Below are 19,310 nucleotides of genomic sequence, written 5' to 3'. Positions count from 1 at the left end.
GGTGTCCCTCTTCCTCCATGAATCAACTCAGTTAATCATTCCAACAACGCATGAAATAGTGTCTCTTACTCTTTCCACTTCCCAGATGAGAAACTGCGTCAGAAAGGTTAACCAGCAACTTGCCCTCTCTCCTACACTAAAAAATGGTGGAGCTGGTTACTCACCTGGTAGCCATCAGGGGGTCAGTGATAAGCCACAAATTCGCTTAAAATGCACACCTTTAAGATCAAAGGCAGGGCGTGTCTGATGAAGCTTGTGACTTCAGAACTCCTTTTGAGACCAGGAATTACTCTGAGGGGGTGAGGTGGGGAGGGGTGAGAGTCAAAGGTGAGTTCAAAAGTTCCCAGTGTGCCTGGTGGCGGAGAGGTCGCCAGGCCACTCCTAGACGGTGCAAGATGAGAACTTGCGCTTTTGGCGTCCTCGGTCAGCCAGAGCCCTAAAGCGCGTGGGGCGGAGGCGGAAAGAACACAGCCAAAGCCGGAGCTCGCCGCTAGCCACGTGGCCCAACCTAGGAGCCGGAGGGGGCGGCCCGCGGAGGCGGGGCCGGAGGGGCGGGGCACGGGGAAGCGCGGGGGCCGGGCGGAGTGCGCCTGCGCTTAGAGTGGGTCGGCCACTTAAAGCCGTTCCCCGCCCCGCTCCGGAGTCCAGTCTCCCCGGTGCGCAGGCGCGGAGCTTTCTCCTTGTCAGTCGGCGCCGCGTGCAGGCTAGTGGCTCTGTGGCAGCGGCCGCGGCGGCTGATCATCCGCACCATGAGCGGCTTCAGCAGCGAGGAGCGCGCAGCGCCCTTCACCCTCGAGTACCGAGTCTTCCTCAGTGAGTGTCGGCGGACCGCGACCCCTCCCCGTTCGTCAGCCCATTCATTCCTGGGCCTCGACTAGCCTTCTGCCCGGGCACAGTCGGCCCGCGCTCCGCCCCTTGTCGGGGCGCCGGCCGGGTTCCTCGGGCCCCCGGGGCCTTGGGCCGGCCAAGCCCTCCCATTTCACAGGTCCTGCTCGCGGGGGCGGGGGTCGGTGTTTCTCTTTCACATGCGCGGTGGGACCCGACCCCGGGCCGGGCTACTTCTGCAGGTGTCCTCGGGCAGCGTTTGATGGGAAAGGAAACCACCGAGTCACTCTAGAAAGGTGTCTGGAGGTAAACTAATCTGCATAAGAGGATTGCTTGATTTGTAGGAACCGGGCAGGGTGGGAGGATGACTCCCTAAGGACCTTAATTCCTGAACTATAGCTCAGCTTGTGGGTGGGTACCAAGCAGGGTGCGATCCAACTCCTCGTTCTGTAAAGGGGGATACTGAGGTCCGGAGCTGGAGCCGTTAGTGGAGGACTGAACCCATCCCCAGGAGGGCCGGGTCGCGCTCCTGCCCCTCCCGCCTGGGTTTCCCCTGTAGGACGGATACTGGGAATGAGCCTTGTTGCAACTGTGTTGAAACAGAAAGCTGTTCGCCTCAAGTCAAACAGGTGACGTCAGTCTGGGAAGCAAGAGGGAGAAAGTGCCAAGTTTTTACCCGTGGGCAGGGAATCGTCATCTGAGGGGTATCTACCCCGAGTCCACACATAGAGCTGCCCTTAGAGACCTGCACGCTGCGGGCTGTCCGAGCTCCGCTTTCTCTCGCCCACCGCCTTTTGTGTTGCAGGTGGAGGAAAGCTGCCTCGGGTTTATCTTGATCTCTACCACCACCCCACCCCCCCCACGCCACTAGGAATAGACTATTGGAGAGAGACGAGGCGTTCGAACATGTGTCAGCAAAAGTGTTTCTGTTGTAACTGTAAAGAGCTGTTTTACTCGGAAGGAAATGGGCAGGTGCAGGAAAGTCTTTTCTGGTGATGTATCAAGTACAGGAAAGAGCCGGGTGGAGAGGACCATCGGGAACACGGAGAGAATGAACTAAGATCCAAGCAAAAAGCAACCTGCTGTGGGAGGAAAAGGAATGTGAACTCAGGTTTACACATGTAGTTGAAGATTACCATGTAAAATCCAGAAAGGATGGGACTCCCCATTTTATTTAATTTGGAACTTAAATAAAGGCAGGGTAGGATATTTTGACTAATACTTCACTACACTATTTTTTTCTGGAGTTCGTTAGAATTTCTATAGGAGATATTTAGCTTGGTGACTCAAGTTTGAAGGTGGAAGGATGATTGGGTAATTGGCTTGAAGCTGTATTTGCACAGTAGTTTTTACTTAGGTTATGTAATGACAGCAAGAATGTAATGGCCATTGTGGAAAACCATAGCCACTCCTTGACTTTGACACTGGCTAAAGTACTTTTTTTTATCAGATGGAACTCTCTGGGACTTAAGAAATACCAGTGTTAGAACTAACTATGTAATTACATAATTTTAAGGGTTTTTTAAAATCAGTTTTTTAGCACCCTTCCTTAATAGGAGATTTTTTACCTCAATAAAGTTACATGTGCCAATCTCCTTAAAACTGATAGTGGATTGGACTGTGAAGTCACAGGTGACTGAAGGGATCATAATGGGATTGGGGATGGTCACTGCTCAGTTTTTCCTATTCCACCTCGGTTTGTAAATGTGAAGGGACATTGTGTGGACTGACCTTTAGGTTTCCTAAAGAATATAAGAAGGTCTTTTTTTTTTTTTTATGTTTATCTTTTAAAGAGAGAGAGAGCATGAATCAGGGAGAGGCAGAGAGAGAGTAGAGACACAGAATCCAAAACAGGCTCCAGGCTCTGAGCTGTCAGCACAGAGCCCAATGTGGGGCTCAAACCCATAAACCGTGAGATCATGACCTGAGCTGAAGTCACATCTTAACCAACTGAGCCACCCAGGTGCCCCTTTAAAGAAGTTTTGACGTTATTTTTTGGATAGTGTAGCTAAGTCTCTAGAATATAGAAATTACCTGTGAAAGGGTTGTTGAACCTTGATTATCCTTAAGAAATATAATCTAAGATGTCTCTGTGTTCCTGGAACATTGCTTAAAACAACATGGTTTTATAACTTAGCAATCGATCCCCTCCCTTCCCCCCAAGCCCAATTATTTCATTAGTTGTGAAAGCTGTTAACTGATGTAAGATCAGTCCAGAACAATTTGATCGCCTTTTGTATGCTAGGCACTGCTAGAGTCTGGGGATACAAAAGTATGTAAGGCAGCCCCTGCCCTCTCTATAGAGGTTAGTATCTGTTAGATGCCTAAGGAGACCAGAGGATGAAAATTTAACGCAATCTTGGAGGGATCCAGAAGGTAAGGTATACAACCAGTTTTTCTTGCGTGGGAATAAAAACGGTCTACTTCATTATTCTGGTGAATGGCGTTGATAATGGGAAAGGCCATTCGAGTGTGGGGATGGGGTGCATATGGGAAATCTCTATCTTTTTCTCAATCCTATTGTAAACCTAAAATGACTCTAAAAGTTCAATTATTTTTTTAAAATGTGTGCTTAATGCATCTGGAAATGCAATTAACAAAATAAATTAATGGGGCGCCTGGGTGGCTCAGTCGGTTAAGTGGCTGACTTCGGCTCAGGTCATGATCTCACGGTTCGTGGGTTGGAGCCCTGCGTTGGGCTCTGTGCTGACAGCTAGCTCAGAGCCTAGAGCCTGCTTCAGATTCTATATCTCCCTCTCTCTGACCTTCCCGTGCTTGTGCTATGTCTCTCAAAAATAAATAAATAAATAAATAATCACTTCTCTTAAAAAAAAAAAGAAGTTAGTAATGACTTTTTGTGATTGATTTTGCAGAAAATGAAAAAGGACAGTATATATCTCCATTTCATGATGTTCCAATTTATGCGGATAAGGTAAGATGTCCTTACCATTTAAACATTGTCTCTTTACTCAGATCAGTTAATTCCACATATGGATTTTCTTGTATGTCTTCATAAGTGCTTAAATGCCTCATTGTGCTGCAAATTCAAGGTACATTGACTAAGAAGTCAGTCTTAAATCCAGGTTATTTGGCCTAAAGAAGCAATTATAATTCAAGGAAGGAGTAGAGGAACGGATAACAAATGTTTCAAAGCTGCCTTGGAACAAAAATCTTAGTACTTCATAAGTGGTTTTAAAATTAACCAGCACCTGAGTGGCTCAGTCAGTTAAGTGACTTCAGCTCACGTCATGATCTCATGGTTTGTGAGTTCGAGCTTCACATCAGGCTCTTTGCTGTCAGTGTAGAGCCGGCTTTGGAGCCTCTGTCTCCTCTCTCTCTCTGCCCCTCCCCTGCTCTCTCAAAAATTAAATGAACATTTAAAAATAAAATACACCAGGTAGGCAGCACAAAATTGTTGTAAACACTACATAGATTATTGATCTTCCTTAACTAAATGCCAATACATAATACACATGAACATCGAATTCCAGTGCAAGTCTAGAATACACTTGTAGATAAAATCTTGTCCTTGTATGTGCTGAGTCCTACTGGTTTTCTGTACTTGAGTACCAGAGAGAAATAGGCAAATTCACTGACCTGGTACAAGGAAATTTGCTACAGTTCCAGATGGACACTTGGGCATTGGCAGAAAATCCCAGCTCACAAGTTGCTTCCTAGGAGCTTGCCTGAGCTGGCCTCCCACTGGAGAGTGTGGAGAAATAGCCTAAGGCCGGCCAATCATGTGTCACAGTTACAGGAGGGACCTCTAATTGGCATGTGTTCTTCTGTGGGACTCTCAAAGTTGTATTCAGAAACTCTAATTTGTTATGTCTGATTTCCTGGGAGTTGGCATGAACTGCAGGATCCTTCCTTCCTCCCTCTTGAATTGGCATCATTTGGTTGACTTGATTATCGGTTTGGTGTTTAATTGGTATACATATCAAAGTCCTTTCCGGTATCTCACACCGTTTTGAGTAGTTAAGAGGTATAAAATGATGACTGAAAGTTTATTGATGGTAAATTGCTATATTTCTAATAAGGAAGAAAAATATTTTCTTAAGAGCTATTTGTGTGTGTGTGTGTGTGTGTGTGTGTGTGTGTGTGTGTGTGTTTATAAGTGTCCTGATCTGTTTGGGCTGCTGTAACAAAGTACCATAGATTGGTAGCTTACAAACAGCAGAAATTTACTGCTTGCAGTGCAGGGAGCCTGGAGGTCTGAGAGCAGGGTGCCAGCATGATTGGGTGAGGGCCCTCTTCTGGTCATGGACTTGTAGCTATATACGTTTGTGGCAGAAGGGGCTAAGGATCTCTCTGGAACCTCTTTTTAAGGCTCTAATCCCACTCATGAGGGTCCCACCCCTGTCTTAAATACTTCCCAAAGGTCCCACCCACAGTATAATCACCACTGAGGGTTAGGATTTCAACAAATGAATTTTGGGGGTACACAAACATACAGACCATAGCTATAAGTAACGGATACGTATTCTATATTACATAAGCTATAATATACTAGCCAAGGATCAGAATGCTCACAGCAGTTGCAGTACCTAGTGTTTTGACTGCTTCAAGTTATGGCAAAATAGGAAACAGAGGCTACATTTTGGTGCCATGGAAAACACCTTCACTCAGATTCTTCTGCGACTCCTTGAAGTCCTGTCTAGGACTGATTGTGGCTATAATCTGGGATTACTCAAATGAAGACTTTGCACCGCCCTGAGCTGGCTCAGAAACACAAGCTCTTGCAACAACTCTGGATTTCACTAGTGGTCCAGATGTCAGTGAACTTCAGCCCTTCAGATTCCTGTTGGAGAAGCAGGAAAGAGTTCTTTTGTTTTGTTTGGTTTTGTTTTTAAGGAAGTTTTGTATATACAAAATACCAAAAGGGTGTGGTACGCAGAAATTGTTTTGGATTATAGCCTAAATAAAAGATCTGACTAATTCTATTGGTTGCAGAAGAATCTGTGTGTATGTTTTTTAATTCCAGTGTTATTAAGTTTATGTAAATACATTTTATGTGTGTGGCTGTAGTCTTTACCTCTAATATGGTCAGTCATTCACAGGGTGATAACCAGGGAATGTGTCTTCCACATAACTCTTTAGCTCTACTGAGGAAAAATCCCCAAAGGCCTATATGCGGCTCTAGGTCAGGACCTCGCAGTGTGAATAGCCACCAGGTAATCAAGCCAGCCAGTACTGGGGACCCTTGCGACGCAGACGTCCTGCCTGGATTATTTCCAAACCCATTCAGTGGAAGAAGGCAAAGGCAAGGACTCCCTGGATTTTGTCCTTTGCTCTGGGTCTATTATGGGGTCACATATGAAAATACCCGTAGCTCAGGGTGTCTTCTGACATAAAACTTTTTAGGTAAGAGAGATTTTTAAAATCCAAAACGTAGCATAAGTAGTGTGAAATAGTGGGTTGATTAAGCATTATCTAAATCTTAAAGTGCTCAAATATCCTGACTTGATATTTAGGTTGAGAAGTTTGGTATTTTTTGGTTCTGTGTCTTATACTTTGATGTTAAATATTTTTTTATTAAAAAAAATTTTTTTTAATGTTTTATTTAGTTTTGAGAGAGAAAGACAGTGTGAGCAGGGGAGGGTCAGAGAGAGGGAGACACAAAATCTGAAGACAGGCTCGAGGCTCTGAGCTAGCTGTCAGCACAGAGCCTGACATGGGGCTTGAACTCACAAACCGTGAAATCATGACACGAGCCGAAGTCTGATGCTTAACCGACTGAGACACCCACACGTCCCTGATGTTAAATATTCTAATAATATAGGCTTCTATTCGTTTTACCGGTGACTGTTGGTGAGAATATGTAAATACAGAACTATGTTTCTTTTCTCCTCTTCTAAAAGTTCAGCTTATAATCAAATAGGTTGATGCTTCAGAAATTTAATGATATTTTCTGCAGTCGTGTATCCTTTTTTTTTTTTAAGATTTTATTTTTAAGCAATTTCTACACTCAACATGGGGCTCAAACTCAGAACCCCAAGATCAAGAGTCACATGCTCTGTCGATGGAGTCAGCCAGGCCCCCCTCCGCTCATGGTATTCTTTTTGAAGATACTCACTGTACCTGAGCCCTTTAGAAGAGATCTAGTCAAGCAGATGTTTGGTTGATGACTTACTTCCTCACGGAGTTTGCTTTATTTCAAATTTTCAATTTCTTTTTATAGACAGTTCCTTAAATGGAAGGTTTTAAAATGTCAATGAATTAATAACTTTAACTCCGTTTTCTTCTCCAACTTTACATGTATGTAGAATGGGTTTTCTGGATTTTTGTTTTATCTTTTGGTTTCATGTTTTTTAAACCAAAGTTAGAACTGGGAACAGATGAAAACTGATGACCATTAAGCTTAATCAGGATGTCATAACTAAAAGTAAACTCTCCTGCTTTTTCCCACCTCCAACAATGAGCTTTCAGGCGACTAAATTTTGAAAACAGATCTTCTAACCGTAACCTCTGTGGTCTGTCAACTTCGCTGAAAAGGTCAAGCTGGGATGGTTAAATATGCATCTAACGTACCACGATGCCTGGGTTTATAGGCAACCCTCAGTATACAGTAACCAATCAAATAGGACGATGATGTTAAGGGCAATGTCTGATTATTTCTTTAGTCCTTCAGAACTCTATTGTATCGGGTAAAAAAAGAAAAAAAATCACTGAATTAGGACTAAGGCATCTTGACTTTAGTCCTGGTTTTACCACTGACTGGCTTTACGATATTGAGCAAGTTACCCCATCTCTGAGCCGTGTTCATCGTGGTGGGTGTTTTACATGACATTCTATGTTGATATCCCAGGATTCTGTGTATATAGCTTATTGATGAAGCCTCATTAAAGATCATTATTTACAAAAAGGTCCAAAACTATTGTTAATATTTATTGAATGATTCCTATAACCTTAGACACTATGCTAAAGCCCTTCTGTGGGTCATATTCTCTAAGCAAGGCTCTTCCATTAGCCCCATTGTCCAGGATCAGCAGCCAGAGATGATAAGCAGTAGTGTCATGCTTGAAAGCCAGGCATTTTGGCCCAGGAGCTGCGGTTTTAGCTACTGTGCTCCACTTCCTTGAGTGACTATGAATATGTATGTGAGGTGGATTTTACTTTGTACTCTTTATATATTTACTGAGACCTACAGTAAATATCTCTTTGATAATGCAGATAAAAAGCCTACTTATTATTTTATTTTTTTAGCTTAGAGTTTAAAAGGAAATGAGTGAGAGATTTTTTTCCTTTGCAAAAGGTCAGAGGTCTTCTAGTCCAGAGATTCTTGGTGGCCCCAAGACCCTCAGGTGGCCACAGGTGGGTTTCTGAGGTTCTGTGAACTCTGTAATACTCCGATTTGGTGTAAAAGTGCATTTTCCTGGGAAGGAGTCATGTTCAAAATTTTTAGTCATCATCCAGGCGCTTGAGTGGCTCGGTCAGTTAAGCATCTGACTTTGGCTCAGGTCATGATCTCAAGGTTCTGACAGACAGCTCAGTCTGGAGCCTGCTTTGGTGTCTGTCTGTCTCTCCTCCCTGCTCATGCTCTGTCTCTCTCTCTCTCTCTCTCTTTGAAAAATAAACATGTAAAAAAAAATTTTTTTAAAGAGTAGATTTTAAGTATTGCCAGACACACAAAGTAAATATGTAAGGTGATCAAGAGGTTAATTTGCTTGATGGGAGGGTCGTTTCACAATGTACACATACACCGAAACATCACATTGTACACCCTGACTACATGAGTATTTGTCATTCATACCTAAATAAAGCTGAAGAAATTAAAGTTTTTAAAAAGAAAAAGTAAGTGGGTCCCTGAATTATTACATTGACACGTGGGATCATGACCTGAGCCAAGGTCGGACACTTAACTGACTGAGCCACCCACATGCCCCTAAGATCTTCTCTTTTTGCAAATTTCATTAGAGCATTTTTAGTGTTTTGCGGGACCACCATACTGTTTTCCATAATGGCTGCCCTAATTTACGTTCCCACCGGCAGCACAAGGACGAATCCATTCGCATTTAAGAGCTTAGAGTATATCCTGTAACCAAAAAACTGACGCTGAAGCCTAAACCTAAACTAAGGAATAAGTGCCATTGTCACCTGGTGAGCACATAATAAGGTAAAATATCCTTAGGATTAAATCTAGTACACCTTTTCAAAAGTACCTTTTTAGGGGTGGAACATTCCCTTATTAATTATGTGAGCTTTTCTGATAGGGGGGTTATACTCCAAAACTCTTCCAGAAGTTAAAAAACAAAACAAAACACAAGCTCCTCTTCTTTTTTATTAGCTTCTTGCTTGTTGTCTAATCTCTAGATGAATTTAGAAGAAAATCCTCTCTACCACCACTGATTTTCTGCAAAGTTTATTGCAAAACAGAAAATAAAAGGAAGGATGATGGAATTGAAGAGTGACTTTGTATTTCTTCCCAAGTCTGGCATTTACTTGGTTTCTGAAGTTATCTGGAGAAGTACATGGTGGGTCAACTTGAAAATGCTAATTTAAAAGCCACTTAGGTAATTTTGTAATCTAGCATGTCATGTTCGCTAGGCTTCGGATCCAATGTTGGAAACAGATCATAAGTCTTAAGGTGTTCATAGGCCTCCCAATAATGACACATTTAAGTTTACTACTAAGATTCAGTGATGGGATATAATTAAATGAAGAGCACGTTCCCTATTAACACATACTTAACTACGTTAGTTATAATAGCCTACCAAATAGCCATCGCCTGTTCATTAGTAAACAGCTTGTTGGGCTGCTAACTTGATCTGTAAGAAAACTAACCAGTGTGGAGATGAAACCCCTGATCACCATGCTATTGAAATATTCCTATTTAATCAATTAAGTTAAAAGACTAATCAAGATATAGGTTACATTTCTTCTACCCTTTAAATATTTTTATTTACACTCTTTTTGGTTTAATGGGATGGTATAATTAATTTAGATGTAAGTTTCCAATCTTCTTACAGTCTGAACACCTTTAACATTGACATTCTTATGAAATGATTATAAAGCTGGGAGATTGTTACGTCTCTGACTTCTGGAAGTCAGAACTAAAGCGGTAGTTTGCCTTTCTTCTGCCTCCTACAGGCTTATCCAAATCATCCCGCTGGGGACACTAACCCCTTCCTCTGAAACTATAAATAGGGAGCTGAGAGCTTGATGCCAGAGCAGGGATTGAGAATCAAAGCAGACTAGAAGTGGGAGCAGATTGTCCTCTCCATCCAGGGTTGAGCCAAGTAATAGTCAAAACCAGTTAGCATTAGAGAAAGAAGACATGAATTTGTAACCGGGTGGTACTAAATATCCTAAAGTCTTGTCTCCGGATTTTCAATGCGTAAATGTTGGAAATAGGAGAATGCATATTTCTTTCCAAGTGTTAAATGTGAAATCCATATAACGTAAGACAGTTCGCCCTAATGATTGTTTGGTGTACAGTTCAGGGGCATTGAGGACACTCACACTGTCGTGCCGCCCTCGCCACCCTTCATCTCCGGAACTCAGCCCATTCCCCCCTCTCGCCGCCCTGGCGGCTGCCCTTCCACTTTCTGTTTCCGTATGAATTTGGCTTCTTTAGATACTTCATGTAAGTGGAATCACATGGTATTTGTCCTTTTGTGACTGGCTTATTTCCCTGAGCATGTCCTCAAGGTTCGTCCACGCAGGTTATAGCATGTGTCAGGATTTCCTCCTTTTTTTTTTTTTTTTTTTTTTTGGTTGCTTCTGTGGCTCAGATATTGTGAATAATGCTGCTATGGACATGGGTGTACAAATACTTCTTCAAGGCCTGGTTTTCGGTTCTTTTGGGGACCAGAAGTGGACTTGCTGGATCATGTGGTCACTTTATTTTGGGGGGAACCACCGTTTTCCACAGCGGATGTACCATTTTACATTCCTGCCAGCAGTGCACAGGAGTTCCTTTAGAATGCATAATTTAACAGTGAAAGCGCTTCCAACGGGGGAATTGGTTGGATTTCCTAAATCGCCCTGAAAATGCTAGGGACCGCTGCTCACTTGAACAACTTCCTGAATTGTAGCCGTCTCTAGGAGAAATAGTCTACTCGTCAGTGGTAATTTCTGCCAAAGGATGAAGCCCCCTCTTTTTTATATCAACATACTTACTACCTTCTGCTGCGAAAATGGATGGGGTATGTAATGACCAAACCCCTGTAAGTTCATTACTTTCCAGAAAGATCCAGTAATCACTAGGGCATCTGCATACACTCGAAAATGTGCTCAGCATTCGTTTTACAGATAAGCTCCCTCCCTCAGGTTTGTGAACCCCACACTTCCCCCACCCCCACCCCCCATGCCCCACCCCACCCCACCCCACCCCACCCCACCCTCGCTATAGCCTGCGGCCTCCACACAGAAACAATTGGATCTGGAGATCTAACTTTCAGGGAGTTACAAGAGTGTTTATTCTGTTCACTGCTAGTCTTCAGTGCCTAGGAAAGCAACACGGAACAGTGGCACTTGGTAATTCATTACTTGTTGAGAGAACATGAATGCTTTGGCTCTCAGGCTTTTTGTAGGATACTCCCTGCTATTTGGCTCAGCTAATTTTTTAATATATATTTTTTTAATTTTTTATTTTTGAGAGAGAGCGAGCGAGGGGCAGGGAGAGAGGGAGACACAGAATCTGAAGCAGACTCCAGGCTCTGAGCTGCCAGCACAGAGCCCAACGTGGGGCTCGAACCCACGAACTGTGAGATCATGACCTGAGCTGAAGTTGGACGCTTAACCCACTGAGCCACCCAGGCGCCCCAGGCTTAGGTACCTTCTCAAAAGCACCAAACCTGCAGGCTTTTGGAATTACTCTGTGCAGTGGAGTTGAGTTACCATTTTCAGAAAGATGTTTACTTCCCTGAAATGTTGGTTTTTTTTCTTTGCTTGCTTTCCATTACAGTTATGAAGATTTCATGATATTAGGTAATGTGGTTTTTGAGGATCTATATGCATCTATCACTTATTCCATTAAAATGTTCAATATGATTACCTGACTTCAGATTTGTACATTTTAGCTCTATTTGCTACCTTTTTCTTGAGGTAATTTATTCTTTTGATAATGCTTTAAAAAAATTTTTAACTCATCTCCTGGTTGTCACGTCTCAGTTACTCTTTCATGTGGTCACAGCTCCATCTGGTGAACATTTAAGGTATTGCTGCTGAAAACTTAAAGTCCAGACTTGCTCCTAGACATATGGACCTTTCATTTTAATACCTGAGGTGTGGTATGAGATAGAGGCAGTTCTTGAAAAGAAATCACATTTCTTTGATTAAATCTTGAAATTTAATCAGAGATTGGATCTGCCCATGAACACTTTTTCTAAACCACACAATTATTACTTAACAGGGATAGAGCACTTAGTCCTGAATTTAGATCTCCAGTTTTTTTTGTGGCTTTTATGTTATATTAAGTAGGTGTTAAGAGGCTTGAGGCAGAAACTCATGAAATCTTTTTGTTTTCTGCAGTTGGACCAAGAACTTAAATAAGGGGCAGAAGTTTGTAAACACTAGCTTTTCTGCTTGTGTTTAAAAGTAACAGCACAGTAATCATTGGCTGGAAACCTTTGACTTATGCTTTTGTAGTTTATCAGTCTCTGAGGTTTTTTTGTTTTTGTTTTTGTTTTGTGTGGGATTTTTTTTATGCAAAGTAGTAGAGAAATAATTCTAAAAAGTGTGTAACCAAGTGACTTTCATTTTTTAAAAAATGCCTTTTTTGAAAGAGAGTGAGAGAGCACAGGTCAGGGAGAAGGGCAGAGGGAGAGAGAGAAAGTTAAACAGGCTCCACACTCAGTGCAGACCCTGACATGGGGCTTGAACCCATGACCCTGGGATTATGACCTGAGCCAAAATCAAGAGTTGGACGGTCAACCGACTGAGCCACTCAGGTACCCCATAAGTCACTTTCATTTTAAATCCACTTTAAAAAATATACATTTTATAAAGGAATAATTACAAAGTTGGCCTCATGTAAACCTTTTGCAAGGCTATAAACTGAAAAACTGCATTTAAAGTTTTATTCATGTGGGGTGCCTGGGTGGCTCAGTCAGTTAGCCTCTCTGACTTCGGCTCAGGTCATTTATCTCACGGTTCGTGGGTTCAAGCCCTGCTTTGGGCTCTGTGCTGATAGCTAGCTCAGAGCCTGGAGCCTGTCTTTGGATTCTGTGTCTCCCTCTCTCTGACCCTCCCCTGCTCACACTGTCTCTCTCAAAAATAATAAAAATAAAACATTAAAAAAAATTTTTTAAAAAGTCTTATTCGTGGGTAAAATAATTTTCTGACCATTTAAAGCTGAGGTTAAAACTGCAAACTAATTACAATAGAACTACTATTGGTTAAAATATTTTTGGAACTTACTTGATCTTCAATCTCAAACTTCTTTTTGAGGAGTACTTGATTTTTTTAAAAAAACAGCCAAATTGGGAGACTAATGTGGTTAATCAAGTTGATTTTGTGTATCAAACTAAAGTATGACAGAGTAAACTGACTTGGGGTTTGTCTTCCAAACCACCTCTGTAATTGGAGTTCTAGGTACATCTTGAGCAATTGCAGAGTCACTGGAGGAAGCGAATCGCCTCTGGAGATGATCGCTTGGAGGTGGCCTTCCTCAGAGATAGAAGTTCTGTTATGTTTAAAAACTGTTTCCTTTCTTTACAGGAACATTCTTCCCACCCCTCACCCCCAAAATTTTATTATGAAAAATTTATTATGTTTAAACACACAAAAAAGTTAAAAGAATTATAGAGTGGACAAGAATACACCCATTACCTTAATTCTACAGTTACTTTGCATATTTGGTCTTCTTTTTTTTTTTTTTTTTGAGTTTATGTATGTATTTCGAGAGAGACAAAATGCCTTCGATCTCAGGAACCAGGAGCTCATGACCTGAGCGGAAATCAAGAGTTGGATGCTTAACCGTCTGGGCCACTGAGACACCCCTGTGTCTGATTTTTCTTGATGACTTGTGTTGAAAGCCCATCGCCTTCAGTGTTCCAATACAATGAAAGTTTAACTTTGGCAGAACCAGTGAGACGCTCACTGAGGTCAGAGAACAAATTAGCTCCTGTGACCGTCTCCACTTCTGTGTGTTTTTCAGGACGTGTTCCACATGGTGGTGGAAGTACCACGCTGGTCTAATGCAAAGATGGAGGTACGTTTCGCCTTACAGTGGTGATCAGACTTGGGATGTTAATTTTGATCTAGCTGCACTGATTTGCATTTGCTTGAGGGTTCAGCCGCTGGAGTCTAAGGTTTTCTTCTTGCTAGTCCCAATACCGGTTCTGCAGTTGTGTCTCCAAATTGCCTGCCAATCTTCCCCCTGGGCTCCGACTCAATTTACTGTTTGCAAATAAGCTGCCGACTGTCCTCCCCACACCTTGGGTTCTGGCTTCTGAAAGCCTAGAGTTACTTTTTTCTCCCATCTTGTCCCCTTGAAGTCCATCACTGGTGCCTCCACAGTCACCGGGCTTTCTTTAGTTACCCCGGCCACCTGTGATGATTATACTGGAATTTCTGTTGCATTTTGTTAATTTCTTTCTGATGACTCCTAATAGAGTCAGCTCTTTGTCATGGATATGTTACATATTTTCTATCAAGCTTTTTGACAGTAACCATATTTTGCATGCAATATACACTCAAATATGTGAATAATTTAAAATGTTTTAAAGAAAGCCTAAGTTGGATAATATTTATTTTGTCCTTTTCATACAAATCTTAACACATTTCTCCAGTGTTCGGATTTATTCCAGGTAATTTTATTTTTTGCTTTCTTGAATAAGTAAATTTTACTTATTTTTTAGGGTTTTTTTTTTTCCCTTCTTGATAGTTCCTGTCCACCTCAAGTAAGTTTTCCACTTAAAGGCTGATTATAGAAAAGCTTTTATATCAAATCAAAATGTTAGAGGCAAAATATACCATTAAAGTGGAATTAGGGGATGCGCATTCCATAATTCATTTCTTCAGATCCTTGTTTGAATAGTATTTCATATCCAGATATACTTCGCTTTGAAATTTTTTATTTCAGATAGCTACAAAGGACCCTTTAAACCCAATTAAACAAGATGTGAAGAAAGGAAAGCTACGTTACGTGGCGAATCTGTTCCCGTATAAAGGGTACATCTGGAACTACGGCGCCGTCCCTCAGGTGTGCGTCTGCGCGGGTGGCGGGTGCTGTAGGTGTACTTCTTAGCTTGCAAAAAATTCACCTACAGCTTTTGTGAAGAAGATTGAAACATCTGCTGAAAGTTCATGCTATAGCAGATTTTACCCACGTAAGAGTAACTATTTTAATACTTCCTTGAATAAACTTAATTTCAAGATAAACTGAATGATAAATGTTTCATGTATTTAAATGCACATTTGAAGGTTCTTTTCTGAAATATTTATTTTTCTGTATGGACTGGCCATAAACCATATACATTGTTTCTTTACCAAACGAGTGGCGAAGCGGGTAGTGTAAGCTACTGGTGGAAAGCACGGATTTTTGGCACCACGTCCCAAGCCCGCCACTTGCTAGCTCGCCTAACTTGCCTCTCTTTCTCCTCTCTGGGACCGATCTCCCGGAGACGTCACTAGCACTTAGCTCACACGGCTCTTGAGAGGACCCTGGCGCATGTAAGCTTTCATGTTGAGAGTCCTGATTTCTTCTCCTTAATGCCAGTCTTTTTGTGGTAAAGTAACAATGGGGTTCTGTTTTCCTAAACAGACAACCCTGTGAGGAGGGAGGGTGTCTGTGTTGCTTACCAGTGTATCCCCAGCACAATGCCAGGGTGTAAGGCAGGTTCTTATTTTGTACTTGAATGAAGAGTCACTAGAATCACATCTATTATGAGTAAATGGTGGCTATTTAATTCCGGTTTGGCTAGGCTAATGCCTTGTGGTACTTAGGATTTTTACATGAAGTACTCAATTGACTTTTTCCTGTTGATTAATGATTTGTTTTCATTAACCATTAAGTCTATTAAGTAGAATCTACTGTGAAACAGTCTGTAAGTTACCAAAACATAGATCAAACTCATCTGGTAATCAGAGTCCTCTGTCTGCCTTCATGACAGCACTCATTTAGTAGTTAGCCTCAGAATACTGTCCCAGAAAATGCTGCTGAAATACTTACTCTTCTGGAGGTTGGATTTGGCCTTGTTGGGTCTGGTTTTTGTTTTTCCCCCTTCACTTTTATCTCTTTGCCTTTATTCCAGCTGAGTAGGCAAACAAAGCCAAGAAATATGTTCTAGATTGGGGGAGAAAAGAAATAGAACAATAAATACATTTTAAAGGTCCAGGCAAGCACAAGCCATCTGTTTTTTGTGAGATTTCTGCAAAGATTCAAGAAATAAAGCTAACTGGGGCGCCTGGGTGGCTTAGTGGCTAAGCATCGGCTTCGGCTCAGGTCATGATCTCATGGTTCATGGGTTCGAGCCCCGTGTCAGGCTCTGTGCTGACAGCTAGCTCAGAACCTGGAGCCTGCTTCATATTCTGTGTCTCCATCTCTTTCTGTGACCCTCCTCTGTTTGCACTGTTTCTCTCTGTCTCTCAAAAAAAAAAAAAAAAAAAAAAAAAAAAAAGAAATAAAGTCAGTAGTTAAAAGCTCCGGAAAATCCTGAATAAACTCTTCAGTCCTGGCTCCTGGTCTGTGATGACACTTAACCGTCCGGACGTCTCATTTCCGTTTTAGTTTTAGACAATCTAGTTTGTAGAAAATAGTGAGCACAAAACGTTCATCAGAGCACTTTTCTTTTAATGTATTTTTAAAGTAAATATTTGGGTCTGTATTTGTGTTTGCATGTTGTCTCAGCTATTACATGGTTGGTTTTTGTTTGTTTTAAATAGGATCATTGTTGAGGCACCTGGCTGGCTCAGTCAGGAGAGCATGTGACTCTTGATCTCGAGATTGTGAGTTCAAGCTCCACATTAAGTGCAGATCACTAAAAATAAAATAAACAAATAGACTTTTATAAAAAAGTATTATCTGTTTTAAAGCTTAAGTTTAGGGATGCCTGGGCAGCTCAGTCAGTTAAGTGTCCAACTCTTGATTTCACCTTAGGTCATGACTTCACAGTTTGTGAGTTCAAGCCCCGTATCCGGCTCTGCAATGATAGCCTGGAGCCTGACTTGGTATTTTATCTCCGTCTCGCTCTGCCCCTCCCCCACTTGTTCTCTCTGACTCTCTCAAAATAAATTTAAAAAACACTTAAAAAAAATTAAAAAGCAAAAGCTTAAATTCAGTTTAGCATATTTATTTGAGCCTGTATAGCATATTCAGCAAAATAGGGCCCCAGGATTTAATTAAAATTATTGTGTGTAGTGAAGATTTTTAGAGGTGAATAAAGAATTTCTTAAAAATGAGAAAAAAGTAGCTGAAGATCCATATTTTTGCAGAAAGATTCATGGGCTATTATCTTTTAATGTCAAATATGGTCCACTTTGTCAGTAGCTTATATAGGAGTGATACACTCTCAGTCTTATTTATTTTTAATTAATTAATTAATTTATTTATTTTCAGACTTGGGAAGACCCAGGACACAATGACAAACACACTGGCTGTTGTGGTGACAACGACCCAATCGATGTGTGTGAAATTGGAAGCAAGGTAATGGAATCTGAAATCTGTTTCTGTAGTGTCAGGGCGATAGTTATGAAGTTTACAAAGGTCATACTTTAAAGAATATTGTGATAAAGTAGATGAATATTGGTGAAATAAGGATATCTCTTTGATAAGTTAAAAGCTTCTAGTTTAGCTAAGCATTTGTATGTTCTAATGTGTGCATTTAAACCTAGTCTAAAAACAGGTGTGTATGTGCATGTATGTGTGACTGTTCATACATGCAGAGGAAGGGGGTGTGCTCTGCTTTGGGGGGCAGGTGACTAGTCAACAGGTGAAGGGTGTGAGGAGGCGGATCTCATCTCCGTACAAGGCCAACCTTGCCTACTGATGGGGAGCGGTCAGTGAACCGACCCATGTCAGCCTACCTCACACGTGGGAGATTGATGGTCAGAATTTCTCTATCAAGTAGGGCAGCTCCGACATCATGACTGTAGTTATAATTTCTTTATGATCTTTCTCAGCCTCAGGGAAATAGTTAACTGAAAAGAAAGTTGGCATTCAGGTCTTTAAGTCATATAGTATGACTTGCCTAATTCAGTTGTTTGTATAAAATAAAAAGTAAAGAGCACATTTAAATATGCGTTTGAAACATCTTGTGAGGATGTATTCTTCAGCACAATCAATGACACCTCAAAAAATGTGCATTACCCTGAACAATGTTACTGATTTTCTTAAGGCCTCCAAGAGTACTTATTTTCAATTTTGATAGGACAGGTATTTGCTTGTTTAGCACTTTAAAAATTGCTTAAAGAAACAATCTTAAGGTAAGTTCGGAGAAACTTGGCATCTTCCTTCTTTCCTGTTACCCACCAAGTAAAATTTTTCCTCCAAAGTTTCATCCTGTGATATTGTCCTAACTGTGGTTATTGACTCTCAGGTATGTGCAAGAGGTGAAATCATTTCGGTGAAAGTTCTGGGCATACTGGCTATGATCGATGAAGGAGAAACCGACTGGAAAGTCATTGCCATTAATGTGGATGACCCTGATGCAGCCAATTACAATGGTAAGGAGCTCTGAAGATCTAAAGTCGTTTTTTACCCACATCTTACTCCCCACCAAACTGAGCCCGTAGAGACGGAACGGCCGCCGGTAAACAGCAAGGAATAAGCCCACACCTTCAAGCCGTTAAAGGACAGAGAAGCCAAACCTTTGACAAAGCGCTGTTACTCCACCCGGTGAACCTCTTAGTAATTAACTAAGTAAACTTTCTCCTTCCTTCCAGGAAAGAAAAAATCTGGTAGTTTGTGTTTACTCTTTCCTCTTTTCCTTCCACACATACTAGCATTCTCTTGCTTTATGTATTTTTTTATTTATCAACATTTTTTTTATTGAGATGCAATCTGGATGCCATAAAATTCACCATTTTAAAGTGTACGCTTGTACGATTTTTAATATATTCACTCGGTTGTGCACCTGTCTCCACTGTCTAGTTCCAGAACATGCTCCCTACTCTAACAGTAAGCCCCGTTTCCCCTGGGCCCTGGCAATCACTAAGGTATTGTTTGTCTTACTGGGTTTGCCAGTTCTGAACATTTCACACAAATGGGATTGTATGATAATGTGTCTGTCTAGCTTCTTTCATGTAACATAATGTGTTCAGGGCTCATAACGTGTATCAGCACTTCATTCCCCACCGCCCTCCCCTCTGGTTATTTTTTGGTGGTGAAATTCACTTAACATAAAATTTGCCATTTTAACAATATTAAAGTGTACAATTTGGTGGCATTTGGTACATTTGCAAGGTCACATGATATCACTGCTGTCTAGTTCCAGGACAGGTCGTCACTCCAGAGGAAAACTCTGCGTCCAAGCAGTCACTCCCTGTCCCCTCTCCTCCCAGGCCCTGGCAATCAATAATCTGCTGTGTGGCCTCGTGGA

The 19,310-nt window shown here is 41.6% G+C and overlaps 1 protein-coding gene and 1 long non-coding RNA gene across 2 annotated transcripts in view; one reads left to right on the top strand and one right to left on the bottom strand.

Moving 5' to 3' along the window:
- Positions 1-643: 643 nt before the first annotated feature.
- The window catches only part of PPA1 (inorganic pyrophosphatase 1), a 31,425-nt gene continuing 12,758 nt past the window's right edge, over positions 644-19,310 (top strand). The window contains exons 1-6 of the mRNA XM_029931819.1: positions 644-813; positions 3,699-3,757; positions 13,928-13,981; positions 14,855-14,974; positions 17,330-17,416; positions 18,309-18,435. Of these exons, the coding sequence (XP_029787679.1) occupies positions 750-813; positions 3,699-3,757; positions 13,928-13,981; positions 14,855-14,974; positions 17,330-17,416; positions 18,309-18,435 (511 nt within the window). The 5' untranslated portion in view covers positions 644-749. The remainder of the gene's footprint in view (positions 814-3,698; positions 3,758-13,927; positions 13,982-14,854; positions 14,975-17,329; positions 17,417-18,308; positions 18,436-19,310) is intronic.
- Positions 1,759-4,516, bottom strand: LOC115285494. The gene is made up of 3 exons (XR_003905546.1): positions 4,423-4,516; positions 3,773-3,862; positions 1,759-1,907 (listed from the first exon to the last, which is right to left on the bottom strand). It is a non-coding gene; the product is annotated as an uncharacterized LOC115285494 (long non-coding RNA).

This window comes from Suricata suricatta, chromosome 2 (assembly GCF_006229205.1).
Source record: "Suricata suricatta isolate VVHF042 chromosome 2, meerkat_22Aug2017_6uvM2_HiC, whole genome shotgun sequence".
Taxonomy (NCBI): domain Eukaryota; kingdom Metazoa; phylum Chordata; class Mammalia; order Carnivora; family Herpestidae; genus Suricata; species Suricata suricatta.
Note: the sequence above shows the minus strand (reverse complement) of the source record. Positions and strands in the feature narration are given on the sequence as shown.